The sequence below is a fragment of the Cololabis saira genome, chromosome 13 (genome assembly GCF_033807715.1).
Source record: "Cololabis saira isolate AMF1-May2022 chromosome 13, fColSai1.1, whole genome shotgun sequence".
Lineage (NCBI taxonomy): Eukaryota > Metazoa > Chordata > Actinopteri > Beloniformes > Belonidae > Cololabis > Cololabis saira.
The window spans coordinates 6,821,571-6,843,111 of NC_084599.1; the positions used below are offsets into that span (position 1 = coordinate 6,821,571).

The 21,541-nt window shown below is 45.8% G+C and overlaps 1 protein-coding gene across 1 annotated transcript in view; it reads right to left on the reverse strand.

The window, feature by feature from the left end:
- The window catches only part of grin3bb (glutamate receptor, ionotropic, N-methyl-D-aspartate 3Bb), a 58,733-nt gene extending 37,192 nt beyond the window's left edge, over positions 1-21,541 (reverse strand). The window contains 6 exon segments of the mRNA XM_061738944.1: positions 4,570-5,662; positions 13,816-14,432; positions 19,835-20,085; positions 20,224-20,395; positions 20,397-20,420; positions 21,500-21,541. Of these exon segments, the coding sequence (XP_061594928.1) occupies positions 4,570-5,662; positions 13,816-14,432; positions 19,835-20,085; positions 20,224-20,395; positions 20,397-20,420; positions 21,500-21,541 (2,199 nt within the window).

The window sequence follows — 21,541 nt, forward strand, 5'->3', positions numbered from 1 at the left end:
GATAGAGTGAATTTGGTTGTGGTTGTTTCAGATGTTCTTGTCCAGTTTTGTTCTTACATCCGTTCCCTCAGATTCCTGCAACTAAACTTGGATGTACATTCCAATAAAGGTTAGGATAAATGATAACATGCCTCTGAAGTTTGACTTTTTGCACCATTACAACACTTATAGGCAACTAGTCATCATATCTGCTGCTCTCTGAAACACATGTTAATGCTCAATAGTACACATATATGGTTCTTTAATATATTTGCATTATACTAAGATACATTCATTTTCAATGGCTTTTGTCCTTAATGGCTTTTTCCCCCTTACATTACTTTTATTTTTATACTTTAAGTAGCTTTGAAAGCAGTACTTTTATACTTTTACTTGAGTAAAAAACTTGAGTTGATACTTCAACTTCTACAGGAGTATTTTTAAACTCTAGTATCTATACTTCTACCTGAGTAATGAATGTGAATACTTTTGACACCTCTGTAATCGGAAAACCTCTCCAGAGAGGTGGTGGCATCCTCACCAGATGCCTGAGCCACCTTACCTGGCTCCTCTGCATGTGAAGGAGCGGTGACTACATTAAGCTCCTCCTGGATGACTGAACCTCTCCTCATATCTCTAACAGAGAGCCCAGAGATGCTGTGGAGGAAACTCATTTCAGCCGCTTGCAATCTCGTTCTTTCTGTGTTTACCCACAACTCATGAGCATAGGTGAGGGTAGGAACGTACACTGACTGGTAAATCAAGAGCTTTTCCCTCTCAGCTGTTTCTTTAACCACCACAGAACAATGCACCGTCTGCATCACTGCGGACGCCACACCAATCCGCCTGTCAATCTCCTGCTCCATTCTTTCTTCTTTTGTGAACAACAATTCAAGATACTTGAACTCCTCCACTTGGGGCAGGAACTGATCTCAGACCCAGAGAGGCCACTCCATCCTTTTCTGGATAAGAACCATTTGGAAGTGCTGATTCTCATCCTGGCTGCTTCACATCTGAGTGTGAACTGCTGCAGTTATAATTGCAGGTCATGGCCTGATGAAGACACAGAATCAGATCATCTGCAAAAATCAGAGACCCAATTCTAAGGTCATCAAAGCAGACCTCCTCCGCTCCTCGGCTGCATCTAGACATTCTGTCTATAAGTACTGAGCAAAATCAGTGACAAAGGGCAGCCTCTGCGATTCCAATCCTCAGTGGAAACCAGTCTGACATACTGGTGGCAATGTGGACCAAGCTCCGACACCGAATGTACACACCTCCCACGCCCGAGTTATGGATTATTGACACTTCTATGGAATCTTCACAGCCAATAGAATCAACAACAGTTCACAAGTCCATGCTACTTTAGGAATTACATGAAAACAAGAAAACATTGGACATTTACAAAAGAAAGTCCTCCATAGTTGGCTTTTGAAACCATTTCAAAAATGATTCTGATGTTTCCCAGAGATTTGTGATCCAATTCATTTAGTGGAATTTTCCACGGAATCTGATTTATGATAGTCCAACACAAAAGGTATAACTAAACAAAACATACATAGAAGACAGTTAAGTTGTTTTTATGTTATTTGTGTCAGAGTGTTCTTCTTGGCTTTAAAGGTATTGTGACATAATTTTTAACATGCTTTTAACACTATTAAAAGTCTTGGGCAACATCCCTCAAATGTGTCTAAAAGAGTGTAACAAGAAAAACTTCACTCTAGTAATCTTTTCCTGGCTTTTTATTACAGTGTTTTTTTGCGCCGTGAAAAATGCTTCCTTTCCCCCCTTTCCTGTCAATCATTGCTCCGCTCCTCCTCCAAACCTCCTCCTCCTCCAGCCATAGGCGCCGGAACCGTGGGTGCTTCGGGGCCCGAGCACCCACGGAGATGGCCGAGCACCCACGGGGAGAGCCGAGTAGGGGAGCCCCCATGTCAACAATCACTGATTGGCTAAAGCGGTTTTCAAATAAAGGGCGCACAGCCGCCGCCGGCTTTCCCATTCAAGTGTATGTACTGCCGCTGCGCAAGAGCGCAGGGTCTGAGTGACGCAGAGCCTGCGCGCATACACCTGTGTACACATTTGTTGCAAGTTGCTTGGCGACTGAAAAAAAGTTTTTCCGGTCTGGCGCCGTTTTCCCACTCATTTGGACGTACAGCTCGGTTTGCAAAATGCATGTGTCCCTGATTCAAAGAAAAGCCCTGGCTTTAGTTCTTCTTCTGAGGAGGAGGAGACGAGCAGCAGCAGCAAGGAGGGGATGGGTCCATGAAATCCTCATGAAGACAGGATTTGGGGGAATAAAGGCTCGTTCGGGAGCTCCATGATGGCCAGGTCAGGCTGAATCATATTTTATTAAAAAACCTTTCTGAACTATGTTGTTTTTTTTAGCTCATGTCAGTCATTTTAGCGGACCTGTAGTGCTTCAGTTTGCAAAAGTATTGACACGTGGTCTTTTCATAACCATATATTGATCAATGATTCAATTGATCCCCAGATGAAGCATGGAAATGCTATATTTTATTTTAAATTAACATTTTATTGTTAAAAGAGCAAAAGTATATCACATTTCTACCACTTTTAAACACACCAGGTGTGTCCAAATTCTGGGAGATTTCTCTCCACTTTTGTCCCTTTTTATTGATGTCCCGATAGTCCTGCAGTCTCATCCCACAGCTCCTCACAGACTCACAGCCAAGATTATTCTTTCTTCCATGTTGATCGTCTCTGATCTACAAGCTGCAACTTTTTTTTCTCCATCCACCTTCTCTCCTATTGGACACCGCCCAGATGCCGTCACAGGGCGCACGGTGAAATTAAAAAAAAATTAAATTCTACTGTTGTAGATTAGAAACGATCAAGATGGAAGAAAGAATGATCTTGGTTATGAACTATAGAAAAATAGCCTCCTTTTTCCTCAGATGAACACCCGAATTTGTTTAGAATTTGATTATTATTTGTGTGTGTCTGTGTGTGTGTGCGTGCGGCGTTCATGTCCGTTACCGCTGTTAAATCTACGTTGCTGAATTGCTACACTACACTACATGACATTCAGCACCCACCAGCAAAAACATAATTCGGCGCCTATGCCTCCAGCCATACGCTCACAGCGGCGTCGGAGCGACAGGCGAAGCATGCACGGAAAAGCAGGAGGGCGAACCACAGCAAACAATCATAAAAATAAAGGCATGCAAGCAGCACTGTCCCCTTATCTTAAGTCCAGTCAGTGGCCGCGGGTCTTCTTAGCAGTTTTCCTCCGGTGATTAGAACAAAAGAGGCTCTAAACACTAAACAGCTCCGTGTTAAGCCTGATTTATGGTTCCGCGTTAAATCGACGCAGAGCCTACGCCGTAGGGTTCAGCGTATGGTGCGCGTCGCCGCGTAACCCTACGCCGTAGGATCTGCGTCGGTGTAACGCGGAACCATAAATCAGCCTTTATGGTGCGCTGGAGAGGAGAGGAGACAGGGAGCTGGGTGGAGGGGGCGGTGATTTAGCGGATCGTTACGTAACGATCCGCCACCAAACCACATGCGCCGTTTTTGCATAGTTATGCGGAAAATCCCAGAAAGCACACAATACACTGAATGTTAAAAGTTCGTTGTTTTTTGGGTGTAATTGATGTCAAGACACCCAACAAAACACAAAAAATCAAGAAAAATGTGTTTTTCATGTCACAATCCCTTTAAACCGCTAACCGGCTAGTGTGTCTAGCATGTAGCAGTTGATTCACTAGAGAAAAGTCTCTTTTTATGATGTGATCTCTTAAAGGAGCATGAGGCAGGATAGAGGCAGGATTTATGAAAAAAATTCGTATACGTTTTAAGTTTTCTAGTAATAATGTCAGATGAAGCGTTCCAAACCAAAAAGAATGATTCCTCTAGTGTATCTCTCCGTTGCCTTGAACAGGCTGTGTGCTGCAAAATGTGCTGCAATTGTGGGCCCGAATTTCCCGCGCTGTCCTGCGGATGTGACGTCATGAACGTTCTCCCCGTTCTCCCGTGCCGGCTTCGCTGTTGGCTGCAGTACCCCCGACGGCCGTTGTGGCGAAGGGTGGCGCTATTGAGTCTCATTTCTTAAAAGGAGCCTCAAGCTCCTTTAACTGTTTGGTATTGGAATTATTTTTGTATTGGTGAAAAGGGTCTTTACAAGATAAACCCTACGCTCCTTCCTGTTTGTTGTGTATACTCCATGTCTATATTATATCATGATTAAAATGGCTTGAATGAATTTAAATATTTATTTGTTTATTCTCGTATTATTTTCACTATTGCTGTTACTGTTTTTGTTATTAGGGCCTGAGCTATAAACAGAAAATGCCCTATTGTATCTGAAGGCCTGACGTGCGCAGGTGAAGGCCCGGTCAACACCGCTCGCAACTCTAACTATTATTATTATTATCACCATTACTTTATATTCTTCTTAGTGTTGCTGTTATTATGATATGTGTGTAGGTATCTATATATGTTGTCTGTTACCTTTAATTGATAAGAAATTGGGCATGAAGTACCATCTGTCCCAGTCAAGAGGTAAAAGTCTCAACTGCAGAAGAAACTGAACTAGCAGAAGCATAAAATCAGTCAACATTGTCTCACCTTGGTGTCGTGGATCCCTGATAACTCCTCAAACGTCTTCTCGCCCACCATCACAGCTGCAAGGTTGGCAGTGTAGCTGGACAGCACCAAGAGGCAAAAGATGGCCCACAGGTTCATCACGAAGCGGCCAGTCCAGCACTTCGGTGTCTTGGAGGAGACGGTGCGTCCAAACAGGATTGCATAGCACAGGTTGAGAGCTGACGAGTATGAAAACACCCTCACTCTGTTCCGACCGTGAGGCGTCATACCGAATGGACTCTTCCACTCGTAAAGGGTCAGAAAGAGTGCTGTGATGTGTAGTGCCAGGAAGATGCCCACCCACATGGACCAGTGCAGGGGCCACATGAAGGCCCCAATGGGGGCTGCTGTGTCCTTACTACGCACTAGGATGCCCAGACTAGTGGAGAAGAAAGGTGAGGTGAAGTCAATCACTCGGCTGCGGGCAGAGTTGATGCTGAATGAGGTAATGGCCATGTCTGCCAGACCACTCAGGAGATCCCCCACCAGCCCCGTCCAGCGGCCCCCCTTCGACGTGCCATACTTTCCATCTCCAACGATGTAAAGGTCGAACTTGAAGCCGAGGTCCTCGGCCAGCTTCTCCAGCAGGTCGATGCAGTATCCATAGCAACATTTCCTGTTCTCCAGAGGCAGGGAACTGCTGTTCTTCCCTGCCACCTCCCTGAAGTACCGCTCCAGAGTCTCTGAGTTGTTGGTTCCAGCGTCCAGGCACAACTGTCCGGCGGGGCAGATGCCGTCGACATCCACATCCCGTGTGAACACGAAGGGATGTTCCACCAGGGTCACCACTCTGACCCGACTTCCTGCAACCGGCAAACCCACCCTCCAGCGTCCCTTGACCCTTCTGCTCATATCGTCCATCCTTTGCCGGAGCTTTGGTCCGTGCCACACCCCCTGGTCCTCCACCTGCAGCTGACCCCCTTCCCAACTGCCAACCGTCACCCAGGTGGGCTGACCCAGTGCATCCCGCCGCAAGCTCCAGATGTGGAACCGCTGCCAGGTCACGACCCAAGACCAGTTTTGGTGGACCCGGACGGGGCCCGTGAGTCCAGAGAAAGACACATTGAACAGAAACCTGCAGGAGAATAAAAACAGCTGGTAAGATAGGGATTGAGGCCTCTGCACAGGTGGGCACCTTGTAATTTACCTCAGGCCACCTTTCTAATAAGGGTTCTAAAATCATTTGCAGACTTTTCAGAGTGACAGTGAGAAAGAGTGAGAGAGTATTTACAAGTGGAAACTATTCAAGCCAGCTGTCAATCTTCTATGAGTGGACATTTCAACAGATTCAACTCAAGATCAGACCAAAAGGTAAATCTCAGAGCTTGTAGGAGTCACTAAGCATGTTTCCAGGAGAAACCCTCTTCCATCTAAAAGGAGCATGGGGGCACAAGTAAGGTTCACAAAACTGAACAAAACATCTGGAAAAACATCTGGAACAATGTCCTATATGGACAGATGAGACCAAAGACGAGTTGTTTGGTTGTCTCCAAACATTGTTCTGGACCTCTTCTCTGTGTGTTTCTATCCACTTGGCTTCTCATCTTTTCTCTTTTCTATTCTTTAATAGATTCATTCAACCAAAAAACACACCTCACTCTCTCTCTCTCTCTCTCACACACACACACACACACACACACACACACACACACACACACACACACACACACACACACACACACACACACACACACACACACACACACACACACACACACTGCGTCTATGCCAAGCATTTGTCCAAATGTTCACATTTGCACAGCTACAAGAATCAGAAAATAAGATCCAAACATTATGAACTTGATTAAGCTCCTAAGTATTAAATATTATATTACTAAAATGCAGGCTGACATATGCCTTTTTCAAGGAACACATACTTCTAAATAAGACCTCCAAAAATGATTGACTCCACAAGACATTTTAATACAGTTCTCAATCCTGTCCTGGATAAATGAAATAACCGCAGTAAAACGTACTGTATAACTACCAATCTTCAGTTTATGGCAGATTGTGGTCTTGTGGGCTGTTGGAGACAAAACCCCCTAAAGACAAAGAATTCTCTTATTTTTCACAAGTTCATCAATCCTCCCCACGCATCGACTATCACTTTATTAGTAATTCCATTATCTCACTGTCAAGCGCTGGGACACTACAGGAACACTGCCTGTCCATGCCTGCTGGTGTGACAAGTGGCGTATCCATGGCAGTTTTGGCCTCACTTCTGCTGGCCTCTACTCCACTACTGTCAGGCAGTATTGTGGTAGGTAGGTGACAGTGGTATCATATTGCATCACTTCCAGTTATCCTGGCATGTGTGTTGTAGCTTTTATCTCTCCTGCTTGCATCACTAATTAACATTACATTTATTTGTTTAGCCATACATTTCCCAGTGTGAAATCTAGATCACACTTTTTACTACTGCTGCATCCATTGGTGGAGTTGTTGGTGTCGTGGCATTTCTTTATTCCTGTTATTCTGTCTATGTTTTAAGTTTACTGCTAACCATTGGCTCTAGCTGCCTCCCCTCCTCTCCTGTCTTCATGATCAGTTACTCCCCTGCCTCCTTTAGTGATAGTGGTACCTGTAAAAAGTGTAGTCTTTTTTTGGAGGCAAAGTTGTCAGAGTTGAAAGCTTGGCTCAGCTGTGGAATATCAACGCACAGTTAGCCAGGCCCCATCAGTCGGTGCAGAACCGCATACGTAGCAGATTCTGTCAGCGGCCCCTTTGCAGAGAGCCTGGATCTCAGGCCATCTGTCTCCACCGCCAGGAAGTGGAGGGAAAGTCCCAAAGCCCACTCTCTGGTTCACCACCAACCTGTCCACTCTTCTAATAGATTTCCCCACTTAGCAACACAGCCAATGAGAAAAAAACCTTGATAACTGCCAACTCCATAGTCAGAAAACGGGGGCATTAGAGACTCCAGCAACCGTTGACAAATGTAATCCAGGGTCCAGAGTGGAAGACATCAAAGCAAATTTAACTGCTGGCTAAGGATAAATGTAAATACGGTCGCATTGTTATTCATGCCAGTAGTAATGACTCCTGGTTAGGCCGATCGGAGGTCACTAAAATAACACAATGTGGGGCTGGTCATGATATGTTTAGCTGTGTGTCATCCTTCAACCGCTGGCTGTTCAGCAGAATACATGGCATACGTAAATAATGGGCAGTCCTTCTGGGGAAAACCTGGCATGATTAGGAGAGACAGCATCCACCCCACTTTGGCCGGAGCAGCTCTTTTATCTAGGAACAATGCCAAGTTTATTAGTTATCCTAAAACCTGACAATCCAGGGTTGAGACCAGGACACAGAGACGTTGTCTTACACACTTCTCTGCAGCCTCCTACCTGCTGATCATATTATTGATTTATTTTGTCTTACAGCAGGAGGATCACAGTAGCATCAATGAATCTAGTCCTCCTTACCATTTAAATGATCACATTCCCCATACCACAGGCTGAGCAGGAGGAGTGTGATCTAAACAGTATGCTTTTGATCAATGCCGTAGATGGTCAGATGTTCCGTGACAAGAACATCACCCCCTGGCTCTTCTTACAGCGTACAACCCACGCCAACATAGTTCATAACTCATAATGTAATCCTTTTGATCTATAGCACTGCACCTTGGTTTCAAAGGGAAACTCTATCCTTTCTCTTTTTACCTTTGTCTTACTCTGTAAAAAATGTGCATGTCCTTTTTTTGTACGTGGTATGTGTTTGTTTGACTGTTCTGTTTCATTTCTTCTCTTCTCTATGTGTTTCTATCCACTTGGCTTCTCATCTTTTCTCTTTTCTATTCTTTCATAGATTTATTCAATGAAAAAACACACCTCACTCTCTCTCTCTCTCTCTCTCTCTCACACACACACACACACACACACACACACACACACACACACACACACACACACACACACACACACACACACACACACACACACACACACACGCAGATTCTAAGGCTTTTAGATACGTCTCCAAGATTCACACAAGAATCAGAAAATAAGATCCAAACATTATGAACTCAATTAAGCTCCTAAATTTGAACATCTGAGGAATTAATTCACATGTAAAAAAGATAAATAAATAAAATATTTCATTATATTAATAAACTGCAGGCCGATATATGTCTTTTACAAGAAACACATACTTCTAAATCAGACCTCCAAAAATGATTGACTCCACAGTTTAGTCACATAATTACTGCTGATTTAATTAAAGGCAGAGAGAAGTAGCAATTATAAATCTCAAAAATGCCTCATTAATCCATAATGGTACAATCACAGATCCTGAGGGGCGATTCATCCAAAGACAATACCCTAGCCAGTAATTATGGACCAAAATACAATGATTCTTCTTTTTTTCATACTTTATTTTTTACAGCTATTTCTAACCCTTTTGACTCCCTAATGATTACAGGTGGAGATTTTAATACAGTTTTCAATCTGGATAAATCTAATAACTGCAGTAAAACAAACCAATCTTCAGAAGCTATTAAACAATTTATGGCAGATTGTGGTCTTGGGGGCTGTTAAAGTCTAAAACGCCATAAAGACAAAGAATTATCTTATTTTTCACAAGTTCATCAATCCACGACTCGACTATTACCTTATTAGTAATTCTATTATCTCAAAAGTGATTGAAATTATAATAGATCCTATTATTAGTGATCATCCAGCAATCACTCTGACCTTGAATAAAGATAAATCTGTAAAAATGAGCAACAGGTGGATTTAATACATCTTACTTAATGATCCTGACTTTAATGATTATGTTAAGAGAAACTGGACATCCCTCCTTGAAATAAAGGATTCACCAGACATAACTCCATCACTCCTTTGGGAAACAGGCAAAGCTATGCTAAGAAGACAGATCATTTCATATTCCTCCCATAAGAAAAGGAAGGAGCAACAGGAGGAAACAAGCCTTGAAAAGAAGATTAAAGAATTACAAACTATGAATGAAAATAACCCCTCAAACACCTCAAATTCAGTGTGGTCAACAAAACTATAAACTACAGTTGAATAAATACCTAAACAAAAAGACTAGATTTCTCATCAAAAGACTTAGACATGAACATTTTGACTTCAACAATAAATCTGGTAAGTATTTGGCCAATCAGATTTAGAGAAATAAGGAAAAATACCAGTTGTTAACTCAACAGGAGACATTGTTCAAGAACCCAAAGAAATCATGTATGTATTCATTTACAAATTTCTAAACAATATCAACTTACCTCACCTTACAGAAGACCAAGAAAAAAACTTCATAAGCTGCCAACTCTAACAGCTTCATTAAACACACCAACTTATGCCTAATACCAAATCACCAGGTCCAGACGGCTTCCCCACAGAATTTTATAAGCATTTTTGGAATATCCTAACACCCATATTTAAAAGACTCGCAGCAAAAAGGAGAAGTCTAAGCTCCCTGCAGAAATGAACACAGCTATGATTTCTTTAATATTAAAACCTGGATTTTACTCTTTCCAGCAGGCCATTTAATTTAATTCACTATTCATTGCAAAGAAACACTCCAACAGCCACATATTCATTGGATGCTGAAAAAGTATTTGATAAAGTTAATTTGGACTTTGTATTTTGAACATTTAAAAAATGGGATGAACATTCTTCACACATCACCGATGGCAACAGTCACCACAAACTATTAATATCACAGTATTTCACTTTACACAGGGATAAAAGACAAAGATGTCCACTTTCCCCATTTTAATTCACCATCTTTATAGAACCACTAGCAGCCATACAAAAAAATAGTATCATTTTAGGAATCAAGACTGGAGACCCATAAAATCAGTTTATATGCTGATGATATCCTCCTGTACTTACAAACTCCATCAACATCACTTCTCCAAACCATCAACCTTAATAATTCTTTCTCTGATATCTCAGATTACACTATTAACTGTTCTAAGTCCACCATACTACCTCTGAACTCTAGCAGTTGAGATGTAGCAACTAACGTTGCCCCCCGCTCACCCAATACAGGCAATATAAACAATCTGGGAATTAATGTTTCTCTTAAACTGTCAGAGTTAATTAGTCTTAACTAAAACCCCTTTTAAAGATAATAGAAGGAAACCTCAAATGCTGGATAAATTTACCAATAAACCTTCTTGCCAGAATTACCACAATAAAAACGACCATACTTCATCTTTCACATGACGTAAGGGGAGTTTAACTGTGATTAAAAGGTCGGTTACGGTTCTGGAGCAGATGGATACAGTTTGGATTATGAGAACTTTATCAGCCTGTGTAACTCAAACCCCAGAAGACTTATTTTATGTATTCTGGCCCGCCTGTAAGGAAGTACCGACCTTCAACGATTTTTCTGCCATTTCATTTCATTTTAGTGGCTGTTATTTCAGGTTTGTGTGTACTGAACTGTCCAAAGTGATAGACCGCAGCAGACCAACTCTGTCTCCAGTATACAGAGGTGTTGTTTTGTGCTATTAGCTCCAGAGAACCAGAGAAAAACATGTCTCTCGTCAAATAGCATCAAAACAATAAAGCTTCATCAAGCAGACATAAGCCTGATCTCACTAATTTTCCCTCCCTCCTTTTCCCCTTTGGATGATAACTGAAATGTAATAGAGGTCACATTGTGCAGTATTGGTCTCTATTGTATATCCTTTCATGGTAATTTACAGCGGTCCAACAGATTTCCATAAAACTTTTACACCCTCTTCTCAGCTTTCAAAACTAGGAAAGCACTAGAAAAGCCCAGGCCTCATCTATAAAGCTTGCTTGCGGAGAAAAAGCGCCTGAAAGTTGCGGAAGCCACCTTCTACGCAAAGCCTCGGATCTAAAAAAAAAAAAACTAACTGAAAAATCTGCTTATCTTTTTGGCAACTAGGACCCTCCCGTAAGAATTTACTTAAGACACAGGGAACTGGCAACGCAGGCTGTGAGGTGGTGAAATGAAGCCAGATTCATGTCATACTCCTAATAATGTCATCACATATCACAACATATATCAGACTTATAATAAAATAGTGCTAAATGCTGATAACGGAGCAGGCGGCGGGGGGGGGGGGGGGGAGGGGGGGTTTGAATGCCGCTCCGAGCCCACTACTCCACGCCGAAGAGGAAAAAAGAAAGTGTTCTGATTAAAAGTTGGACTATATAACAATTGCGTTCATAAGGATAAAGTTTTAATAAAAATAAAAATTAAAGAAATAGTCCCTTCTCCCCGTGTGTGTCTGCCTGTCATGCACGGGTACGTGCGCACATGTTGTTTACTTTTAAACCGGAATTATGGTTCTGCGTCACACCAACGCAGAGCCTACGCCGTAGGGCCCGGCGTAGGGTGCGCGTCGCCGCGTACTCTACGCCGTGGGCTCTGCGTTGGTGTGACGCAGAACCATAAATCAGCCTAGAGCAGCTCTGAGGGGAGACGGGAGGGAGGAGGGGGAGCGGGGCTGCCGGGCCCTTCGCACAGGGTGTGATTTGCAGTTAATGGCTGATCCTACCGTTAGTTTTTAAACTATAAAAAGTGGGGGGGACAAAAACATGATTTTGAAAAGACGGGGGGACATGCCCCCCCCTGTTGCGCCGGGGAACTCACGGCGTTTAGCGCAGCAACGGCGTGCTGCACTCACTCGCTTTATTTTATACTATTTATTTTTCTACTTTTACTGTGACCACAAAATAATGGGTGCTGCTTCCTGTCTGCTGCCTGTGCGCGGGGCGGCGGTGCTGGTTTTGGAGGGGTGGGCAACCTGCGCTTGGGAACAGTGAATGTTATTGCTATTGTCTTCATAAACATGCAGTGGGTGTAAAAGTCCATTATGTCTGAGGAAAATGCTTTTGGCAGCTTGAGGGGAAGCTGGCGTAGCCTTCTGAAAAGGAATGACTGTGATATCAAACTGGTGAAACTACGATGCTGACTTGTTGTGCCACATAATCTGTGTGAAAGTCATGGAGAGGCGTCTGAAACGCCACGGGACATACCACAGCAGCTGGAGCCTGCGGTGAGCCGGTCCGGCTGTAGAGGAGGAAGCAGACATCTACAAAATACTCTGATGCAGCACTTGTGGAATAATTCATATTCTGTTTATTTCTTGGCCAGGTCCATAAACATCTACCTATAGTGTGATCTTCAACATAAACGCTAAAAGAGAGGTCTCCTCTTTTGTTTATACGTTTTATTTGTCAAGGTTACAAAGATTCAGTGACAAATTAAGTGCCAACAAATCTGAACAGCAGTTGAAATAATAATCCTTTTGTGGTGCAGAATATCTTGGTATACTGGTGTCATCACTAAAGTTTGCAGTCCTCTCCCCTGGAACCTTCAAGAATACAGTCTTTGAGTGATGAATTCACCAAGTAAGAAAATAACTTTTTTAGTTGCATTTTCTTAAAAAATATTACTGCACAAAAATGCAACAAATAAATATTTGATTCCTACTTCTGAATGTTTCCCTCCACAATTTCGCCCCCCAGCACACTGAAGACTGACTAGTTGACAGCAGCATTCTAGTTGAAAAACCCCTTTAGACTCCTGTCTGACCTCATCTGCACCTCAGACCTCGACGCCTAACGAAGCATCTGTTGAATAACATCTACTACCTCAGATGTGAGGTCAGTCAGTACTCTGATCTGGACTGTGACCTGGACTGGCTGGAACTGGTGGAATCTGGACCTGGTTTTGTTTACACGAAAGTGTCAGTAACAGAAACTGAAACACTGACGAAGGGTGCTTTCACACCTGTCCCGTTTGGAGCAGTTGTTTCAAAACAGGGAGCGTTTCCCCCTAAAGATCGCTTCGTTTGGTATATGTGAACACAGCAATCGCGCTCTGATGCGGCACAAAACAAGCGAGCCGAGATCTCCTAGGAGAGGTGGTCTCGGCTCGCTTCCATTCCAGACCTGGAGCGGTTCATTGCAGTGAGAACATAATCTACTCAGTACACAGAAACACACAGAAACAAACTAGCCACACTCGCTTACGATGCTCCATAGTTGTTGTTTTTCCCGGGGTACGGAAGAGGAAACTCCTTCTGCATTCATTTCTGACCAATGAGAGAACAGTTGGTTCATGGCATTTGTTAACAGCTTTGAACCGCTACAGACGCTTGCCTTGTGAACACAAACGCCACAAATGAAAAAACGAAACAACTGTATGGATTTAGCCCCTGAATCAGAACAAAACAAACGGGCCACAGGTCTGAAAACACCCTAAGCAAAGCGCAGAAGGAGCAGTTACCTGGACAGGTAGCGTCCTGATGATGGCTCTGTGGGTCTGTTTGGTTTGTCGTAGCAGTTCACCGTCTTCTGGATCAAAGCCAGGTCCGGCTTCACCATGGTTGCCGCAGCGATGGCCCTGGTGATGAGTTGTAGGGCATCTCTAATGTAGAAGTCCAGAGGTTTCCGCTGCACCTCCCCGAAGGCCAGCAGGCCAAGCGGAAGCCCGAAGATGTGCAGCAGGTCGGGGCAGAGCGGCTGGCCCAGCACCCACTGCACCGTAGGGGATGTCAGGCCCAGGTCATGGGCGCTGCGCAGCACCGTAGCGGCGCACTGCGGGTCCTCCCCAAACAGAAGCACCGCTGCCGGTGGGGGCCGGTTCTGTTTGAAGTATCGGGACAGGAAGTCATGGATCTGCGTGTCATCATGGGCCAACTGCGTCAAGTCCAGTAGAGCCCGCAGGTGCCAGGAGGCTCCACTCACACTGTCCAGGAGTTGCAGCAGACCGTGGGCCTCCTCCCAGCCCGGACACAGAACCGCAGTGACCTCCCTCCAACCGGACCGTTGCAGAACCGCCAAGAGCAGGTTGGACACGGCCGACTCAGGAACCCCCGTTACCATCTGCAGGTGAAACTGACTCTAAAAAGAAACAGCAGAACCAAGAAGGAGCCACCAGGAAGAGTTAAAACATGGACAATCTCCAATCTACACCAACAAATGTACCAATCAATCACAGTGTTTGATCCTGACTGTCTGGAGGACCGTCTAGAAACGAGCACGGTCTCTACAAATGCTTCCTGTTTGGGAGAACACTTAAGGCTGAATTATGCTTCTGCGTCAAAATGGCGCCGTGTCTACGGCGTGTGGTTTGGATCGACGCAGAGGACACGCCGTCACCTGCGGCGTCTCTGACGCGCACCTCCTGAAAATTGTAACTACGCGTCGAGGAGACGCAGACCACACGCAGACCGAGAGGGCTGTGATTGGTTCGTTTGAAAGCGAAGCATTTCCGGTTTCCGGTTTGAAGCAGTAGTGAACTTCCAGGGCTCTTTTCTTCGTTTATATGTGATTTTTTTTGTTTTTGTTTTTTGCACAATAGTTGTCCTTATCTCTTTGATTTACTGTGACCGGAAAAAGTCGGATAAACCATTCAGAAAAAGATCTCTAACTAGTGGCCGCGGGGGCTACTGCACCGCGACCAAATGGAGAGACGGAGAAGTCCGAAGGGTTCAGCACGGCGTCACGGCTGCGGCGTGTGCTCTGCGTTGGTGTGACGCAGAAGCATATTTCAGCCTTTAGAGTACGGAAGAGTATTAGGGCCATCCTGGAGAAAAAATATTTGAGAAGGGAAGATTTTTCTTTATTGTGCAAAAAGTGAAAATGTCGAGAATAATGTTGAAATACAATTTCAAGAATAAAGTCGAAATTTCGCCTTTTTTCTCAACATTTCAACTTTATTCACAAAATTTAGACTTTTTTCTCATTATTTCGACTTTTTTCTCGACATATCATCTTTTTTCTCGAAGTGCATATCCATCCATCCATTATCTATACCCGCTTTATCCTTTGCAGGGTCACAGGGGTCTGCTGGAGCTTATCCCAGCTATTTTCAGGTGAGAGGCAGGGGTTCACCCTGGACAGGTCACCAGTCCATCGCAGGGCCACATATAAAGACAAACAACCATTCACACTCACACTCACACCTACGGGCAATTTAGAATTACCAATTAACCTAATATGCATGTTTTTGGACTGTATGAGGAAGCCGGAGTACCCGGAGAGAACCCACGCAAGCACGGGGAGAACATGCAAACTCCACACAGAAAGACCCTGCTGGGCCTGGGAGTCGAACCGGGGACCTAAAGTGGCCCGGAAGTGCATAATGAAAAAAAAATCTTCCTCTTCTAAAATATTATTTTTATTTTTTCTCCTGCCTGGCCCTAATACTCTTCTGTAGTTTGAGTACACACCCATTCATCTTTGTCTTACGTAGTCCTTTTTTTTAAAGAATGTATGTTGTTTATGGCTTTTTTAAACAACTTTTCAATTATACCTTAATAGTTAGTATACACACACACACACACACACACACACACACACACACACACACACACACCCACATATATATGCATTTCATTCTTGCGGAAGATTTTAGGTTTTTTTGTGCATAGGTGTGTGTGAGTGTGTGGGTCATTCATCAGGCCTCTTTGACACTCGGATCTGACATATTTTATCCACAGATGAAACCCTGATTCTGACAAAGAGGACTAAGATCAGCAATAGTGAGAAACAGAACAGAAGAGGACAGATGAAGAGACAAGACAGTGATGGGTTCGGTGTGTGCAGTATTGTGACTGTGTGGTGTGTTGTGATTTATGCAAATTAATGTATGGTGAATTTTGTTGGAAAAAAAGAATAGTTATTCATAAGACAAACAGATATATACAGACAGAAGAGGACAAAGCAAAATACATCTCCCGCGGTAAAAGATGTGGGCAAGACAGGGAGGGCGGAGATGATAGTGAGTTTCAGGAAGTGTCCAGGAAAGTTAAGGTTAAGGTTAGATGGGATTTCCATAACAATTTTGGTGTCCATTATGGGACAACCTTGTGCCTCCTTCTGCTTGATGGGTCCTTCCAGATTAAGTGATGGAGGTGCAGAATCTATTTGTATTTCTGGCACTTTAAGTTCTATGATCATACTAAAAAGAAAAAAAACTCAAAAAGACATCCGCTATGACCTATGAACTGTCTTCAGCCAACTTCCTCGTACATTTGGCCAGCCACGTCTGAGGGATTGTGGGAGGCCAGGATGGCCCCAGAGGAGGAGGGGATCCCGAACTTGAGGATGACTCTAGAATGTCTGTTGAGTTTCGTGAGGAATTAACTCCTTTGTTGGACATGCTGTGTCAGAATCATAAAACTAAGTTCCTTGAGAAAAATTATTTATTATTTGTTATTGTTTTGTAGAAGTTTCAGTTGTCTCTCTTCACAATCACAATTTGTTCATTTACAAAGCTGATGGAAACATTATCCCCCTTGGGGATGATTTTCCTTTATTTTATGAAATAATTGTATTTAATTGCTGGTTCTGGTAACTAACCCCAAAGGCAAAGAGACCCAAGGCAATAAAATGTCATGGGAAGATGTGTGAGAAGTCTGAACGTAAATGGACCAATGACTGTGAAACCAGTTCGATCTTCCAGTCTGTCATGTTCGTGCTTGAAGGATGAGGCTGTGTTGTTAACAATTAACTTGGTTAATTAACAGCTCTGATGTAGAATGATTTCATGTTGCTGCAGTCTAGTCCACATCCAGTTTTAATCTAGAAGGGTTTTATGCTACTGTGTTCTGGTCCCTGTCCAGATTTGATGTACAGCAATTTCATCCTACTGTATTGTGGTCCAAATCCAGATCTGATCTAGTATGATTGGGTCTGGTGACAGATACATCAGTATTACTGAAGACGGATTCAAAGCTCCTTGATGGTCATTAAAAGTCTATGTGACGAGAGGGGTTTTAACTGGTTTTTAGTTGGTCTGTTTGTCTCTGTTGGTTCTGCAAGGATGTGGTGGAGACAACTGGGACCTGAGACCACCCTTCTAGACTGGTGATGATCCGGCCTAAAATGAAGAACTGATGACCACAGCAACACAACGCATGTTGTTTGTACCACTCTAGACAAACAATACATTCTGTAGATAAAGCTGTTGGTCTTCAACTGTAAGAGTTACTTTCATATTTTTTTATGTTTTCATTCAAAACCCACAGTGCACTGCTCACCTCTCTCTGGAAGGCTTTTAGCTCAAACACCTGTAGTCCACCTGTGGCTGGGTTGAATCGGGGTTGTGGAGCATTCACACCTCAAATGGACCAGATTAGCTGTACCGAGACAATCTCTTCAGAGGTCTTGGTGTGATGGATGGATGGATGGATGGATGGTGGATGGATGGATGGATGGATGGATGGTGGATGGATGGATGGATGGATGGATGGATGGATGGATGGATGGATGGATGGATGGATGGATGGTGGATGGATGGATGGATGGATGGATGGATGGATGGATGGATGGATGGATGGATGGATGGATGGATGGATGGGTGGATGGATGGACGGATGGATGAACTGGTGAGTCGTCCTGGTCTGTGATTGGACGGTTCCGTCAGGTGCAAACCCCTCCCCCTCCCCGTCTCTCACACTCACGCAGATGTTGAACAGTTGATGAAGAAATCTGCTCCCTTTGATCCTCTTCCTCATCACCCCCCCCAAATCATGACTACAACAGCAATTCTTTTCCCTTTGGGGATGAATAATGAAATCAGATTTATGGTGAACTAGTTTTCTTCCAGTTTCATCACTTCTTTGAATCTGTTGTTTTCTGCAGCAGTTTAGTGGTTCTCAGACGTGTTGCTGCTTTTCAGGAGTGTGAGGAGACGATGTGAATCCTTCACAAACATGTTCACAGCCTCTTTGATCAGGAAGGATCCCCCAGCTGTCACTCTGATGTCGCCCCCTCCCCGTCTCCTCGTGCTACCTTTACCCGTCTGACTTGTTTTTCTGGGCAGAAGCTGCACATTGTTTCAGAGGAACTGGACAGGCTTCCTTTGATGTGGCCCAGCGTTTTCGGAGGATTTTCTTGGGAATCTCTTTTGCTCCTACTACACAGAGGTCTGTTGTAAATGAGTGGAGCCAACAGACCTGGAAGCTGACCTGCAGGTAAGAGGGATTAGACCAGCTCAGAGAGTCAGGAAGACGACCAGCATCATGGTCTAACAAGTACAGGTCCCACCAGACTTCTGCTTGGAAATGTATTTAGCCGACGCTCGGTTAACTCAAGCTACCTACTCCCAGAACCTTCCAGCCCAACCCAGAACCAGCAAACATGTCAACACCACAACCCTTCTCTTTACCATATGAATGATTGTTCTGGGGGGGATGGGGCCGGGTCCGGGGATCGGGCCTCCCCTGGCCGGGGGGTGCGCGGGCGGGCGGGGCGGCGGGGTGGCACCATTCCCAGGTGTCTATGTCTTATGTTGTCAGTATGAATGGGGGGATGTTGGACCGGTTCCCCCTCCGTCTGGGGGCTCCGGCGGCGCTGGGGGCGCCCGTGGAGGTACGGTGGGGCCCTGGCCCGGCTCGGAGGGCCGGCCCCCGTCAATTGGATGGCCGGCGGGGGAGCGTGGGCGTCTTTTCAGGGCCGGCTCTGCTGGTCCTGCCTCCTGGCTTCGGCATCTGCTCCCCCTCCTTTCCCCCCCTTACACGATGCATACGCACATAGGAGAAGGGGTGGGGGGTCCGGGTCGTGGGGGGCATTGTCCCGCGTGGCCCGGCACTCCCCGTCTCACGGTTTAAAAAAAAAAAAAACAAGAATGATTGCTCTGTAGGGTCTTTATTCACAGCTCAAAGGTCAGTGCAACGACAGCTAGGTATTAGCCATACCAGCCACCAAACAAAGACCAAGACCCTAATTATATAAACATTTATTGCTTTATATCATTGAACCTGGTACAAAACTGTAAATGTGTTTGTTTCAGACACAAAGCTGGACATTTTAACATGGAGGTCAATGGAGATGAAATCACTGTTGGATCCAGACTAGTGGTCAGTAGAGGAACTGCAGGTCTGGATCTGGACCCTAGTGGTCTGTAGAGGAACTGCAGGTCTGGATCAGACCCTGGTGGTCAGTAGAGGACCTGCAGGTCTGATCCAGACCCTGGTGGTCAGTAGAGGAACTGCAGGTCTGGATCAGACCCTGGTGGTCAGTAGAGGAACTGCAGGTCTGGATCAGACCCTGGTGGTCAGTAGAGGAACTGCAGGTCTGGATCAGACCCTGGTGGTCAGTAGAGGAACTGCAGGTCTGGATCCAGACTCTAGTGGTCAATAGAAGAACTGCAAGAACATTTCAGAACTTCACTAATAAGTTCTTCACTAAGAACTCAGGTTCCTAAACTGGAACACAGAACACTCTCTCACACACACAAACACCTGTCACCCTCAGGTCAAGCTGGGTCCAGCAGAACCACGGATGTCGACCCCTACCTGTGTTTGCAGCGGCTCCTCGTGCTCGATGATGCTGAGGACCGGGACCTCCAGGGCCGAGGCCAGCAGGTCCAGCTGCAGCAGTTCTTCCCGGCTCCGCGGGAACGCCAGCACGGCCGACACCATCTGGACCAGCACCCGCTCACACACGCACCGGACCAGGGAGTCCGGGTCTGTGGCGGCCAGCTGCCGGGTCACCAGCTCCAGGCTCAGGTTGTAGGGCAGGAAGTTCACCTTGTCCCAGGCCTGGCTCTGGTCCCGGTCCTGGTCCTGGTCCTGGTCCCAATCCAAGCCTGGATCCCAGTCCTGGTCCTGGTGTGGACCCTGGTCCTGATCCCTGTCCGGTCCCTGTTCCTGGCCTTTGTACTGGTCCCAGTGTTGGTCCCAGTCCTGGTCCCGGTCCCGCTCCCGGTCCTGGTTCAGCGTGGCTCTGATGCGGTCCAGTGCCACCTGCACATGTGTGCGTGTCTCCCGCTGCGCCGGCAGCAGGACTCCCACGCGCACCGCGTGTCCGGTCTGAGCCAGGAGGAGACACGGCTCGGGGTGGGGGCGGCACGGGGGGGGCGAGGAGGAGCAGCAGGAGAACCCAGGAGGAGGAGGAGGAGGAGGAGGTGAGAAACATCCTGCTGCATGTTCAGCATCTCCGCTGCCTCCTCAGTTGTGCCGCTCCGCCAGAGAGGAGAGACGGGAAAGAGGGGGGGAATCCTGACATCAGGAAAGACGGAGGAGAGGGGGGACAGGTGGAGAAAGAGGAGGGCGAAGAAGAAAAACTAGGTCAGGGGGAGGAAAGACACAACAAAGGAGTGGAAGAGAGGAGGACAAGGTGACAGAGGAGGTGAAGGGATTAACGGGAGAGAGGAGGAGGAGGAGGAGGAGGAGGAGGAGGAGGAGGAGGAGGAGGAGGAGGCTGCAGCCGGCTGAAGCACATCTGACAGCAATGACTCTGGAGATACTTCACCCCTCCCACCACATGGTTCATTCCCGTTACACCCCCGACTTCACCCATTTCTGACAAAGTTCTCGTCCACAACCATCGCTGACCCCCAGGACCAGCGGAGCCGGGTCAAACACCCACCTGGAGCCCGTCTGGACCAGACCGGGGCGGGGTTCACATGTGGGAGTCATCGGGGGGCAGGGCTGAGGGCGGAGCCTGGACACCAGACTATAAATAACATTAAGAGTTGACTGACATGACAGACTGTTGGGATTAGAGCCGGAGCAGGTCCGGCGGCTGCCGCCGTCTGGGTCCAGACTGCGCCGAGGAGACGCTGCCGATGCTCCAGTTCTGCTGAGATTTCAGAGAACCCGGCTCGGTCTCATCTGAGCCTCGATTCGTCACCCTCCAACATCAGAGAGCTGTTACGTAACACGCACAAACACACACACACACACACACACACACACACACACACACACACACACGTGTGCACGCACACACACACACACACAGTAACCGCAGAAGTGAAACATGAATGAAGTGTTTGATCCTCGGCTGCAGAACAAACACATGTTATGTCTCATGTTTGGAGCTGTGTCTTTATTCCAGATGTTGTGGTGTGATGCTGTGACTAAACCCGTCACAGCTTGATCAGCATACGGGGCCAAAGCAGGGCTCCATGTCCTGCTCAAGGGTACATCAAGGAGGGGGGGGTTCCACTTACCTACCGCCGGCTCCGCCCTCAGAACCATGCCCTTATCCACACCCAT